This window comes from Eulemur rufifrons, chromosome 16 (assembly GCF_041146395.1).
Source record: "Eulemur rufifrons isolate Redbay chromosome 16, OSU_ERuf_1, whole genome shotgun sequence".
NCBI lineage: Eukaryota > Metazoa > Chordata > Mammalia > Primates > Lemuridae > Eulemur > Eulemur rufifrons.
This window is the reverse complement of record NC_090998.1, coordinates 38,678,632-38,693,725: the sequence shown is the minus strand read 5'-3', so window position 1 is coordinate 38,693,725 and position 15,094 is coordinate 38,678,632. Positions and strand designations below refer to the sequence as shown.

Sequence of the window (15,094 nt, the reverse complement as noted above, 5' to 3'; positions counted from 1 at the left end):
ACCGACTGTTGAGGGAGAGAAAAGTCATAGGACCCAGGATGGGCACAGAGATGGGCTTTTGCAGAAGGGAAGCAGAAGAGGTGAGGATGAAAAAGGAGCACAAAGTTCAGAGGCAGGGTCTCCAAGCCCAATTTCTTACCCACCCCACATTCTGAGCCCTGGGTAGGTTTAATCTCTCTTGTGCCAATCCAGAGCCAGCTGGCTGAGCCCCTTCCATGTCATCTTTATTTTGGAAGTTTCCATTTTGCCAAAGCCACAGAAAAGATGGAGGAGGCTCTACTACAGGCACAGATTGGCTCTTCCCAAGGCTTTTAATCTGTTCTCCCACCTGTGGGCAAGGCTGTGCCTCTCTCAAACCAGTTAAATAGAAGTCTCTTTTACTCCCAAAGCATCTAGGGAGGGAGTGGCCTCTTTTCCAGTTCTCCTACCTCAATTAACCCAGTTACAGAGATTCCATCCAAAGCTCTCAAAACACAAATAGTCACTAGTCCCTTAAAGTGCTCTTCTCCCTAACTCTCCTCTTCACTACTAGCTTCCTCCCCTAATTGGCCTCAACCTTAGTCACTCACTTAGACATCTTCTCCTCCTAATCACCAACTTCATCTCTTTAGCTCTACCTCCACACCCGTTTTGGTGGCTATCCCTTCCTCTACAAATCCTGAACTCCTCTCCCTGCAGATGCAGGCTTTGGACAGCCGAGGTCTCCCCATCCTACACCTAATGGCTGACCACATCCCATCCTTTAGTTCTCAGCTTAAATATCACTTATTCTAAGAAGGCTTTCTGACTCTATTTAAAGCAGCTCCTTCCAATTTGTTCTATCTGATCCCCTTTTTAGTTTCTTCATATATACAATTTTGTAATTATAAATATTATGGTTGCCTGGATGTGTGTTTCCCACCCCCACTCCCACTAGAGCATAATAACGTTCCTGTGAGGACTGGGATCATAACAGACTTGTTGAAAGCGGGATTCCTGGCACCTGCCACAGTGTCTGGCACATAATAAGTACTCAATAAATATTGAATGAAGAACAAATAAAGAAACAAATCCTATCTACACAGAACCTTCCAATTCTAAAAAGCAATCTTATAGGCATAGCCCCACATGGCCAAAGTATGTCGTGTAGATTTTCATTTCAGTATTATTTGTAAAAACAGAAGACTGGAATCAGCCTAAATATCCAATAGTAAGGAACTATGAAATTACACACACACACACACACACACACACGTGACAAAGAGGACACACAAGAAGTTGGTGGAAAAGGGACAGAGGTGGAGGAGAGACTTCACTGTATGGCCTTTTGTACCCTGTAAATATGCAAAAATATGACTACGAAGTCCACTCAAAAAAATAAGTGAACCGAGTCTTGGAGATAGAGCTAAATGGCCCTGCACGTCTTCCTCTGCCTGAAAGCTGGGGAGGGGTGGTAGGGGGAGTTCTAGGGAAAGGTGGTAGCTGGCTGAAGAGAAGCCACCTCATTGCTGCCCAGTCTCCCCTGGGTTGAGCAGGCTCAGCATTTAAAAATGCTTTCTTAGCGCTACCTTGAAAACACCTGTCCTTCATCTTGTCCTAAGAAGAGAAGGGTATGAGCTAAACTACTCCAACCTGACTCACCTTCCCTCAGCGTTCAATGACTTTAGCTCTGTATTCAGACTTGCTCCTGCCCCCTGAAACTCTCCTCAGCATGGAAAGTCAGAAACTAATCAATATGAGAGGAAATCCAGTTTTCCATGTCATACTTTCCCACCTCAAGTTGCCTTAGGAGCCTCTCTAAGCTCCCAGATAACCATCTTTTGGGCCCTAACAGATTCTGGGTTGCCCAGCTCAGAGACTGGTACCACATCTCCCTCTTTCTTGCTGATACATCGTTGAGTCTATTAATTTACCTCCTAAAGATCTCTTGAATCCACTTCTCTCCATTTCCTCTTTTACCACCACCACCGCTCTTGTCCAAGCCATTGTTTTTTCATCTGATCTACTGCAGTGGCCTCCCAACTGTTCTCCTCACTTCCACCCCAATCCGCAGCTGTAACAAGTGCACCTCATTACTCCCCTCGCTTAAAACTCTTCAATGGCTTCCCACTGCTCTTAGCATAAACACCAAAACCCCTGCCCAGAACCTGTGAGGCTATGGGAGGGAGGTCTGCTCCTCAATTACCTTTCCAGACTCCCCCTAGCTGAGCTCCAAGGTCTATGGTCCAGCCACCCACTAGCTCTCGGTTCTCCCACCTCAGATATTCACTTGTGCCTGGTTCAACCGTGTTGGCCCTGCCAAGCCCACACACCTTGCCTACATACACTTCACATCTACCAAACATCACGTCCTCAGGAAAGTCTTTCCCAGCCCACTGGGCTAGTCGGAGCCCTCTTTTATATGCTCATACACCACTATGTACCTTCCTCTTCAGCAATTATCCACTAGAATTTTATAGTTATTTGTGCAATTCTGATTGTACTACTACTTTGCAGCACTAAGGAAAAAACAAATGCTATCAATTAAATTGATACTCATGAATTTTAAGATGTATCTTGACTTCAGAAATGTTAAAATGTGTTAGAATTAATGAAATACAATATCTTCAAGCCCCCACTAGACTGAAAACTCTAAGGTCAGGGACTTTATCCGGTTTTGCTCACCCCATATCCAATTCCCATTGTATTTCCCCCCACCTCCACCCCCTATCAGCACAAATTAGGTGCTAATAAGTATTTGTTGACTCAATGACTTAAGGGTCTTGGCAAGTCCCACAGAACAGCAAGTGGCCATTGGTAAAGCCCAGTAATAATTCAGGGAGCACAAACTGTCATACCTTGAAAGGACCCTGGCAACCTCCCAAGGTAGTCCCCTTTTTTCAGGGAATAATCTGTCCAAGGTCCCACAGCTGGTTAGGGACAGAGCCAGGACTGGATCCAATCTGTCCTCCAGCCCTCCTCCCTTAAAAGCACAGTTCCTGCCACAGGAAGCAGGTCTCATTTTCAATTTAGCATATCCCCAGCAACCTAAGTGGTTAAATCATCAAGGATCCCACATTTTCTTTTTTTTTTTTTTTTGTTGAGACAGAGTCTCACTTTGTTGCCCAGGCTAGAGTGAGTGCCGTGGCGTCAGCTTAGCTCACAGCAACCTCAAACTCCTGGGCTTAAGCGATCCTACTGCCTCAGCCTCCCGAGTAGCTGGGACTACAGGCATGTGCCACCATGCCCGGCTAATTTTTTCTGTATAGATTTTTAGTTGTCCATATAATTTCTTTCTATTTTTAGTAGAGACGGGGTCTCGCTCTTGCTCAGGCTGGTCTCGAACTCCTGACCTCGAGCGATCCACCCGCCTCGGCCTCCCAGAGTGTTAGGATTACAGGCGTGAGCCACAGCGCCCGGCCCCACATTTTCTTGCTTGAGAACTAATGGTGGTTCCCTATTGCCTATCCTACAAAATCTCTCATCTAACATTCAAAGCCTTTTAACAAAGGCCATCCCACACTCTTGTTGGCTCATCCCGACTCAATGGCTTTCCTCCTCCTCTTTGCACAGGAATTATCACCCTCATGTGCTTTTTATTCTACTTTGTCTCTTGCTTTGTTCAAGATGGTCCAATATTCACCTCCTCCAGGTTACCTTTAAGACTATCCCACACACATACACACACTCCTACCTACTGTGTCCCCTCAGGATAAATGCTGCACTACTTTGCAGAGTGACTCGCTACTCTGTGATGTTTGCTGGGTGTTTCACGTGGGACTGCTTGTCTCCTCAATCAGGTGGGGATTTCCCTACCTCCAGGGATTGAGTTTCCCCCTTTTAAGCCTCCCCCCCAAATGTCTAGTCGGGGCCCTGCACACAAAGTGCTATGATAAAACGCAGTCTCACTCCTCACCTTATTAGATTTTTGCATACTAGAACATCCTAAAATGGTATGTGCACATGTACCCATGTACATTTATATAAATTCTCTGAGTATAGGCTAATTGTGACAGAGGTAGCTTGGCAGAGGCCTATGTAGCTTGGGAAAAGGAAACTGGAATCAAATACCGGCATGGGAAAACTTAAATAATAAAAAGCTAACTGTGTATGACCATCTTCAACTTGGGATGAAGACCTCTGGCCAGCATTCAGACACTGGCCTGTTTTGGACAGTTCCCCACAAAGATGAGCAATGGAATCAATGTAAATTATTATGGAACTTCCAAAGCCCTTCCTTCCCTGAGCTTCCCCTGTGCTATGTGTGTTCTTTCTTTCCTGAAACACCCCTGTCCCTCCCTCACCCGGAGCAGTGCCATACAACTTTGGTCTTATTTCACTCTGGGTTAGAATCTGAAGAAGTAACCAGTGAGAGAGAAGGATACAAGAATAGGGGTGAAAGAGAAGCAGATCCTGTGTTTTCCCTAGAACAAAAACACATGGGAATAGATACTTGATCAGTGATCATCATGGGTTCACCTGGGCCGGTTGAAGGACCACCCCCAACACCAAAGATGCCATCAGTTCTTTTCAGTCTTCACATCTAAGAGGCATCTCAGAACTGAGCTTTCAGAATAAGAACAAAAGGAGAAAAGGACAAGAATGGAAAGACAGAAGGAACAGAATGGAAAGAGGAAATGACAACAGCTAATAGCTAATATTTACTTAGTGCTTATTATGAGCCAGACACCATGCCAAACACTCATTTAAACCTGGCAACCATCCTGAAGGTTATTAACACCATTTTATAGATCAAAAAACTGAGGTTCCAAGAGATTACATGGGAGAGGTAGGTTTGGAATCTAAGCAGTCTGACTCTAAAAGCTGTGTTTTCAACTATTCCATGAAGCTGCCTCTTATCATGGATGACGGTGCCACAGATGATATTTCTTACACTCAGATTCATTCCCGTTTTCTATTTACCCCAATCCTCACACAGTCCTGAAATCCTCAGAGAGCCAGGTGATCCCAGGGTCTGCCTGGTTTGACTCACTCCCACTCCCTGAAAGGATCTGTGCTGGAAAATGAAGGCTGGGAGGCACATCTCTCATAAAGAGGTAGCCATCATCAAAAAGAAAAGGCTGAGAGACAAGCTGTTCGCTCTCTGAGTATCTACCTGCTACCCTACTTCAGTGGCCCCAAACAGCACCTGCCCCTCCCTCCCTGTCTCCAACACCATCCTAGACCCCTCTCTCCTGTACCAGCCCTACTCTTCCTACTGTTCCCCAAAGATACCAGGGGCCTTACTAGAAAATATCTTCCAATTGCTTCTCTCTGATCCTGCCATCTCCTCATCATTCTCCCTCTGAAGAACAGAATTTTACTTCTGGTCTCCCTATTTCTGGGGTAGGTCTCCACCTTCTCTGCTTCGAGTTTCTCCAGCCCTCCACCAGGATTCCAGAGGCACTGGCCAGCCTGCCCCAGCCTTGCAGGCTTTATGTCTACCATTCCCCCACATCCCTGAGGATTTTCTCCAGCCCTAGCTGAAGGCTCCATCTTCAGCCTTCTTTCCTTCGCTTCCCCGTGTCCTAGAACCCATTCTCCTGAACTTCTTCCTCAAAAACCACCCCATTTTGGAGCTGGAAGAGATCTGGGGTGTCATTTTGAGGCATTTTCCTTCTTCTTTTTTTTTTTTTTTAATTGATAGGAAATCTGAGGCCCAAAGAAAGGTAGTGACTTGCCCAAGGTCACACAGAGTCCGCACAATTTGTTGATGACAGAGCCAGGGGCTGGGAGCCTCTCCTCAGAAGCCCGCTCTTCACCTCTGGAAACAGAGTCTGGCAAATGCAGGGAACCGGAGCAGGGAGTCTCCAAGTGGTCTTATGGAGCACCCAGGGCTTCCACAGGGAACAAGCACTAAATCTGGGGAGGGGCATGCCGTGCGCCAGACATCCCAGGAGAGAAAACTGTGGTCCCACCTTTCCCCTTGTCCTGCGGTTCCCTTATCTCCCGCTCTCTCTCTTCTTTCCCAACGTATCTCCACAAACTCATCCCTCACATCTTCCCTTCTTCCTCCTCACCCAGTCCCGCAACTCTCTCTCTCTCACCCGCTGCCGCACACCCCCCCGCCATGCTCCATCATGGCCTCCCCCGCCCCTTCTCCCCCAAATCCCCACCCCCATCCCCCCTCCTGGGCTCCTCTCCCTCACCCCTCGTTCCCCTTGCCCTTCCCCGGGATCCTGGTACCCCCAGTGGCCTCCCCTCCCCCCTGCCCCGAGCCCGGGCCACAGGAGACTCTGTGGGACCGCCCCGGGGCCCTCCACCCCCGCGCGGGGACGTTACCATGCCAGAGCCTCGGAGCAGCTGGGCCGGCTCAGCCCACCCGCCAGTAAAAGCCGTTCTGATTGGCCAGGTCGCAGCCGGGAGGGCGGAGCCAGTGGGGGGTCGCACCCCTTCGTGGCCGGGGCTCCGGTTGCTCCCGCAGACAAGGGGGGCTCCAACCGGCCCGGTGTGCCCGGGCCCAGCTCCGCCCCCCGGCGCGGAGAGCCAGGCCCCGCCCCGCACCGCGGTCCCGGGGTCCGCCCCCAAGGGGCGGGGCGCGCCTGCTCCCGGGCTTGACTGACGGCCCCAGCAGCCAACGCTGGGCTGCGCCAAGTGGCGCAGAGCGCGAGTGCCGGGCCACCGCTAGCCTTTGCGACTCCCCGGCTTCGGTGCTGCCCGTTGCGTCCCCGGCCATCGCTCCGGGGCCTGGGGGCTGGCCCGAAGCATTCATTCCGTATATAGGATACCCTTGCACGTCACAAAGCATTTTTTAATTTGCTGTAATTATTTTTAGCACTTTTACATTAATTAACTCATGAATTATTTATTGAACACATGTTAGGTACCAGGAACTGTTCCAGGCACTGAGCATACAACAGTTTGAAAAACAGCAGACAAATTCCCGACATGCCTGTCCTCAAGGGTGTACACGTGCTTTGCTTCTCACACAACCCTGAAGTACTTTTGGAATCTGGCTCCCACCACGCGGTGAACTCAACAGAGCAGGGGCCCGATCTTTTATAGGAATTTAAAATGTGAGATAAATATGTTAGGTACGTAAGGAAACTGTAACCTAAAGCTATTTGATGAACGTGTAGAAGGTCTCAAGGCATGCGGGTACACAAGCATTGAATGCTTTCCCGCCAAAGCCTGGGTAAAAAATGCTTTCCGTTTGCTTTATTCATCTACGCTTACCAGAGTCAGTACTCCGTGCTTAGCATTGTGCTGGGTTCCTGAGATCCAAAGAACTGTGAGCCGGTGGGTCCCTGATTGGAAGGAGAGAGGCAGAAAAACAACTAACGTGAAGTGGAAGTTGATGTCCTCAATTAAAAGTGACAAATGGGAGGAAAAGGAAGTGGGATTCATTCTGAAAGGCTGCTGTAGAGAGAAACTTCACTGTGGTTTTTGTAAGGCTGGTGGCAGGCACCCCTCCCCTCCCTAACAGAAAAAGAAGCCCACGAGACCTGCCGAGAACAATGCCTGCAAGGCCCAGCTAAGTTAAAGAATAGTCACACCTGGATGGTTACCCTGATAAGGGTCTCGGTTCCTAGAGTCAACACATACCACTGGCCCCTCCTATTTCTCAATACCCGCCCTAAAACTGCAACAAAGAAATTCCTCACTCTTCCCGCGGAAATCTTCCCGCCGAAGAAACCCCCATCCCCAAGCCCTAAAAACATATGTAAGCCCACTCAAAACCTCTGGACGATGCGATTTCTCAAGCCCCACTTCCCCGGGACCTGAGAACCTCGCCGGGGCCCCATTTTCGGACCCATTACCCTCACTGAGGTGCGCTCCAATAAAGCCTCTTTACTTATCCCTTTCAACTCTGCTCGTCTTTCTTTCTCTGCCGCCGGCCTATCCAACAAACCTTACTCCAAAAAACCTTATATTTGGTGCCGAAACCCGGGAGGGTGCTTTGACTTTCGGCTATGCCGCCCCTCCGGTAGACTCTGGTCTTAAACCTTACAGTTTTAATCACAACAATTCCTAGGTGGCTTCAGATGAGGGTCTCGGTCCTGTGGTTTTCAAACTTTATTATTGAGAACTCTAGGTATAGAAGTTCAGCAGTTCCATAAACTTGTATCAATCACGTTTTATTTTTTAAATTTTTTTAAATTTTAAATTTCTTAGGACATATAGGCACATATTTTAAAGAATCAAATAATTGCATAAGATTTGTTAAAACGAACAGCAGAGCTCTGCCCCATTTTCTTCCCCTCTCTGGAGGCAACCATTTTCAGCTCTTTCAGCTGTTTCTTTTGGCTCATCCCTCTGGCCCTCCTCCGGCTGCATCCCTCCCCACAGTGTGAGAGTCAAGGGGATACGCCAAACAAAGCCCACTTACCCACTTATAGACTATATTCTTGTCAGGTCTGGCCTCTTGGTGGACTATTGTCCTGGTTCTTTGGCTCCTTGCTTGAAAAATTCACGAGCAGGGCTGGTGTGACGGGGTGACCACAGACAGGAAGCAATTCCACACAAATGGCTTCTATTGCAGAGAAGAAGGGAGCTATACGAAGTGAAAGTACGTTCCAAAGAGGAACGGGTCAGTCTCCACAAGTGGAGAAAGAGGTTGAGGACTCCCAGGTGGTTTCCTTTTATTGGCCTGGTCCCAGCGAGGGCTTATGGGAGGTGTGGGTTGTTACCAGATGATTGATATACATGATTGACAGATGTTCTTATAGCAAAGTTGCAGCCCCACAGGTGTACATGCCTCAAAACCTCAAGTTCCTGCTCTTTGTGGTTGTTAGCTGTGTTTTCCTGCAGTCCCTTCCCTGGCTTCTCCACCCCTAGGAACCTCCCTCCTGTCCTGTATCTGCCACCCGCAGATTTGGTCCCTGACTAACATTCTGAATACTTGGGTCCCTGGAATTCCTTGCCCAGCTTGTTTCCTGGGTCTGCACCAGCTTCTTCCTTGGATCTCTCCTCCCCAGGCAGACCTTACTGATGGTGTGGGCATCCCTAGCCCTGAGGGGGTGGGGGTAGCCGGGAGCAGCTGTTTGCAGAGAGAGGCGTGAGCATAAGCTGGGTTGTCCACAGGACCCTGTGAGAGGCTCTTTCAATGCAGGACACAGCCAAGGGCAGGAGGGAAGGGGGTCAGGCCAGAACAAAGGGCTGGAGGCTATCATTTTTTAGCGTAGAACTCTGGAGAGTCCAAAAGTTCTAATTTAGAACCTGGCCTTCCAGGTTCTTACAAAGGTATATTTTTGTAAAGTTAGGAGTTTAATGGTTTGTTAGCTTAATTTATAACAGTGAAATATTTAGTATTTGAGTCTCCATTTGTAGTCTTGCCCCCACCCTCACAAATAGTAGGGGCAGATCTGAGGATTTAGCTCTTTTCCCTCTCCCTTTCCCCACCACTTATACGTCATTTCTATCTTCCATCTGGCAAACTTAATTCTATAATAATTTTTGTTCAATTTTCAATTTCTATAACACTGTGACTACATATGCTATTCACAGGTGAATCAGGTAGAAAACTTTGATTATGCTTCCTTTCCTGAACAAATTTTTTCTTTTTCCTGGAAATAATTATCTTGTTTTTCATTTACTTAGTTTTATGTATATTCATCACAAAATCTACCTCAAACTCTTCCCCTAGTTGCCTAAATCCCTTCTCAGAATACCTAGATACAGCAGATAATTCTGTCCACTTCATCTTGTTGAAGACATCTCTGCTGGAGCCTCTGAACTGCCCCAATCTGAGTGTTAAATCCCTTAACCTTGCTGCACATCTGGCAGCTTGACACCTCCTTTCTCAGGCTCCTGAGCATTTTCTTTGCCTTTCTCTTTTGTTGTATCTTTTATTTACCATATTCCATGTCTTTCTTGATTTACTCCCTCTTTTTGAAGGAGACCATCTTCCAGAAGCTTCCTGAGAGAGGGGAAGGTAAATTGTTGAGGAATTTTGCATGTTTGCCAATGTCATTTTTCCACCCTACCCTTAGATTGGTTATCTGGTTGGGTATTGAATTCCTTTAGAATTATGAAGGCATTGCTATATTACCTTTGAGCTCCCATTATTGCTTTGAGAAGTCTGAAGCCTTTTAATTCCTTACCCTTTGTAAGTGACTTTTCCCCTCTCTGAACTTCTTCGGTTCTGAAATTTCAGTAATATGTCTTGGTGAGAGGCTATTTTCTTCTGTTGTGCTGGGCACTCAGTGTCCCTCACTTCTGAGGAATAATCTTGAGTCATCCTATGGATGATTTCTTCCCTTCTATTTTCTGTATTCTTTCTTTTTGGAACTCCTATGATTTGGATGATGAACCTGTTAGTCTGGTCCTTCCAATTTCTTATTTTTCTCTCCAACTTTCTATCTTTTTTACTTTGTTTTCTGGAAGATTTCCTCAACTTTATCTTCCCATTCTTCTATTGAGTTTTTCAATATTTTAATGATTTTTATTGCTTTTATTTCATTTTTATTCTCTGAATACTCCTTTTCATACCATCCTATTTTGTTTCAGGGTTGCAATAGCTTATCTCAGAAGCGATTACTGACAGTTTTGTTATTTTTCTTCTCTCTGTATATATCTCTGTTTGCTCCAAATTTCTTTTTCTGCTGTTTCAGTCTCTGTCTTCCATGATAGATTCTTTTCTTGGGGGCCTTACAATCATTGGTTGTCTACTTACACTTACAGATGAGTCACCAAAAAGCTGATTGGAGTCATTTGTTCTCTGTTCAGGTACATGGATGGGCTTGTCAGTCATCAGCTTCTTTGCATAGTGATCTGGCTGGGAACCTCTGATGTCAGCATCCTTAGGTCTTCCTTCTCAGGGTTGTCATACAGAGGAGACTGCCTATCTCTAGTCTGGCACAACCAGTTCCCTTAGCCATATGGTTGTCCTGCTGCTGCCCTAGGATCTATCCTTCCCCAGTATAAGTCAGTAACTGCTCATCCATCTGGTCTCCTGCTTCCTAAACTATTTTGCTCTTGTCTTCTCTCCTGTTTCCCTATCTTTGTGGACTTATGCCTTTAAAAACCCCTTTGCTATAGTTTTAGTGGGTTTCCAGTAGAGCAAATTTAGATGCATGTGTTCAAGCTACCACTTTCACCCAGAATCCTTAAGTATATTTTAACTGTTTTTAAAACAGTAGTTAAAAAATATATACATGAATATCAAATTTCTGGGTTCATCAAAACAGGCTTGTTGACATTAAATGGCTCTATAACACAAAGATGTCATGAAGTTAAACTTATAATGCAAATATATATTAATAAAATATTGTATTTATTTGTGTTAGATAATAAGTTTCTGCATAAAGCTTTGCTTGGAAAAGGGGGTTGGCTGTTTTTTTAAAAAGTTTGTAAACATCTTTCCTGGGCTAGTGACCACCTGAATATGGCCTTCAAACTGTGGTGAAGGTGTTGCAGCTGGCCATGGGAGAGGGGTGTAGAAGTACTGAAGTCTGGAAGGAGGATTATCCCAGTCCCAGGGCAAAAGGGCATGAAAATAGAGGAGACTTACCACTGAGAAAGGAGGAAGAGATATTTCCTTACACCCTCCAATACCCTCCCGACTAACTTCCAGACCCTTATACTATTAATATTTGCCCACAATCCCTCCACAGTCTTGGACATTACAAAACATTGCATTTTTAAAAATCAGCTTTATTGAGGTATAATTTACATATAATAGAATTCAACAATTTTAAATGTTCATTACAATGTATTCTCACAAATGTATGCAGTCATGTGACCATCATCATAGTCATTTCCTTTACTCAAAAACCTTCTTTGTGCCCTTTTGCAGTCAGTCTCCTGCGCCCTCATCCGGCTTCTGGAATCTACTGATCTGCTTTCTGTCACTATCATTTTGCCTTCCTAGAATTTCATCTAAGTGGAATCATACAGTTTATAGGAGTTTGTGTCTGGCTTCTTTCACTTAAAATAATGCTTTTGAGATTATCCATGTCGCATGTGTCAGTAGTTCATTTCTTTTTAATGTGAATTTCTGTATTTCATTGCATGGACATACTACACTTTGCTTACCCATCCACCAATTGATGCACTGTTAGGTTTGTGTTGTTCACAGGTTTGGGCTTGGTCTATTACAAATAGAGCCACTTATGTATATTTGTGTATAGGTGTTTGTATGGACATATATTTTAAAAATAAAAACTAAATACTTCAGAGTGGGATTGCTGGGCTATATGGTATTTATATAACTTAAAAAAACTGTGAAACGCTTTTCCAAAGTGGCTGTATTATTTTACATTCCCACCAGCAATATACTGTATGGGGGTTTCACTTTCCCAACATCCTCCACAACACTCGGTACTGTCATGCTTTTCATCATCTGACTCATACTTATCAGAGTTGATATCTCCTTGTGGTTTTCACTTTCATTTCCCTAATGCAGTGACTAAAGATGTTGAGAGTCTTTTTATGTGCTTATTTACCATTTGTATATCTTCTTTTCTTTTTTTTGTTTTGAGACAGAGTCTCACTCTCTCTTGCCTGGTAGACTACCATGACATCATCATAGTTCACAGCAACCTCAAACTCTTGGGCTCAAGCCATCCTCCTGCTTCAGCCTCCAAGTAGCTGGGACTACAGGTGTGCACCACGATGCCCAGCTAAATTCTTCTATTTTTAGTAGAGACAGGGGTCTTGCTCTTGCTCAGGCTGGTGTCAAACTCCTGAGCTCAAGCAATCTTCCCGCCTCGGCCTCCCAGAGTGCTAGGATTACAGGCATGAGCCACTGCACCTGGCCCATTTGTATATCTTCTTTAGTGACATGTGTATTTGAATCTTTTACCTATTTTAAAAACTGGATTGTCTTATTTTTGAGTTGTAATAGTTCTTTCTGGATAAAAGTCCTTTATCAAATATATGCTTGGAAATAATTTTTTTCCAGTCATCAGTGGCTTTCAATTCATTTTTTTTTATGTCTATATTTGTAAGTGACATTGGTCTGTAGTACTTTTTTCTTATAATGTTTTCATCTGGTTTTGATATCAAGGTAATGCTAACTTCATTTGAGAAGTGTTCCCTACTATTCAATTTTCTGAAAGAGTTTTTACAGAATTGTATTATTTAGGTTTGCTGGAAAATCAACTTCAAAAAGGCAGATTAATTGGAGAAAAGGCATACAAACTTATTTAACATGTATACATGGGAGCCTTCAGAATGAAGACCCAAAGATACAGGAGAAATTATCCATGTTTAGGTCTAACAAAGTATGGACAGCCATGCAGAAATATGATTGGACAAAAAGGGTATGATCTAATGCTAATAGATGGAGTGTATAGGCCAGTAAGGCCTGTTAGTTCTTCTTGGTCTCTCTGAGCTGCATTCCTTCCTGCTGGGTATGGGGCAGGGCCCTCTCTGGAATGGGGGTCTTATGACCTACAGTCAAACAGTGTAGGTCACATAATTTCTTTATGGCCAGTTTTTACACAGAAGGGTGGAGGAGAAAGTTAGAGGAATATTTTTAGGTTGTATGGCTGGCTTTGGGGAAAATAGGTTCTGGTTTCCATGACCTACCTTGGGGCAGAGGGATTCTAGTTTCTACGGCTAGCCTCATGAAAGAATGGGACTGAGAGACAGGAGGGCAGGAGGAGGGCAGAGAAAAACTTTTGCTTTTAAGGATGCCTCTGAGGGCTTCAGTTTGAGGTATTATTTTCTGAACCCCAACAGCAGAATTCACCAATTAAGCCATCTGGGGCTGGAGTTTTCTTTGAAGGAAGGGTTTTGCATTATAAACCCAATTTCTTTAGTAGATATAGGGCTATCCAGGTTTTTTCTTTCTTTAGTGAGCAGTAATATGTTGTGTCTTCCAAAGAATGTGTCCTTTTCATCTAATTTACCAACTTTATTGGCATAAAATTTTTTCATAATACTCCCTCATATTATTCCCACCGTAGACTCTGTAGTGATGTCCCTTCTCTTATTCCTGTCACTGGTAATATGTGTCTTCTCTCTTTTGTTCCTGGTAAATATGGCTAGAATGTTATCAATTTTATTAGTCCTTTCAAAACACCAGGTTTTGGTCACATTGATTTTTTTTCTATTTTTGTTTGTCTGTTTTCTATTTTATTGGTTTCTATTCTTACCCTTATTATTGCCTTCCTGCTTATTTTGGGTTTCTCTGTGCTTCCTTTTCTAGTTTTTTCCTCTAAGCACTGATTAAGTAGCGCATATATATATATTTTTTTTTTTTTTTTGAGACAGGAGTGCAGTGGAATGATCATAGCTCACTGCAACCTCAAACTCCTGGGTTCAAGCAATCCTCCTGTCTCAGCCTCCCGAGTAGCTGGGACCATAGGTGTTTACCACCACACTTGGCTAATATTTAAATTTTTTATAGAGATGGGGTCTTATTATGTTGCCCAGGCTGGTCTCAAACTCCTGGCCTCAAGTGATCCTCCTGCCTTGGCTTCATTTAATATTTTTTAAAAAGCAACAGGTCAAGTAAATATAATTAGGTAATAGATAAAAAGTTAGATAACCAGGCAGATAGATAACAGCGAGTCTAATCTTCTAATTCCTCTAATCAAATTGATGACATCACTGGGGAAAAGGTCAGTTGGAACCCAGTGTTTGGCAGTTACCGGAGGATCTGTAGCTAGGCAGAGAGTACCCAGGAACCACCCTGGGGCCCTAAACCTCCAAAGCAGCCAACATTGTGTGTGCAGTCCTGTGGATCAGAGACACAGGACATCTTATGACTGAAAGAGTGATTCAAAATGGAGAAGGATGACCCCCCCACAGTTGGTGACTCCTGCCTCAGTGAAAGCCATCATCTCAAGGATTGAGGCTGCCCAGCTAACTCGGGCTCAAGAGGTAGCCCCTGAGATGAAGGAATCACCCTTCTATTGGGGTCTGATGTGGAGGTTGGGGACTGATCCCAGGTTTGAGTAAGATTCCAGCTCTGGTTCCCCAGGGGGTCCTGGGATACTTAGCAACCTGGGTTAGCAGACAGATTACTACAAAATATCCAACTACTAGGCTTGGCCTCTGCAGGGTAAGCTAAAATCAACCACCCCTCTGAGGCAGGGCTGGGACCGGGAAGGGAGCAGACTGCAGGGAAGGGCACTGGAAGCTCCAGGATAGCCCTGGGGCACATAATGGTAAGTCCAAGGAGGACAGGCAGAAAGGCCCATATTTCCTGATTCAGGGTCTGTTCTTGACAACCCTCCAGAATCCC

General features: G+C 45.0%; 1 protein-coding gene across 1 annotated transcript in view; it reads left to right on the top strand.

Annotated features, from left to right (window-relative positions):
• Positions 1-14,643: 14,643 nt before the first annotated feature.
• The window catches only part of FAM186B (family with sequence similarity 186 member B), a 41,068-nt gene continuing 40,617 nt past the window's right edge, over positions 14,644-15,094 (top strand). The window contains 1 exon segment of the mRNA XM_069491221.1: positions 14,644-14,730. Within this exon segment, the coding sequence (XP_069347322.1) occupies positions 14,644-14,730 (87 nt within the window).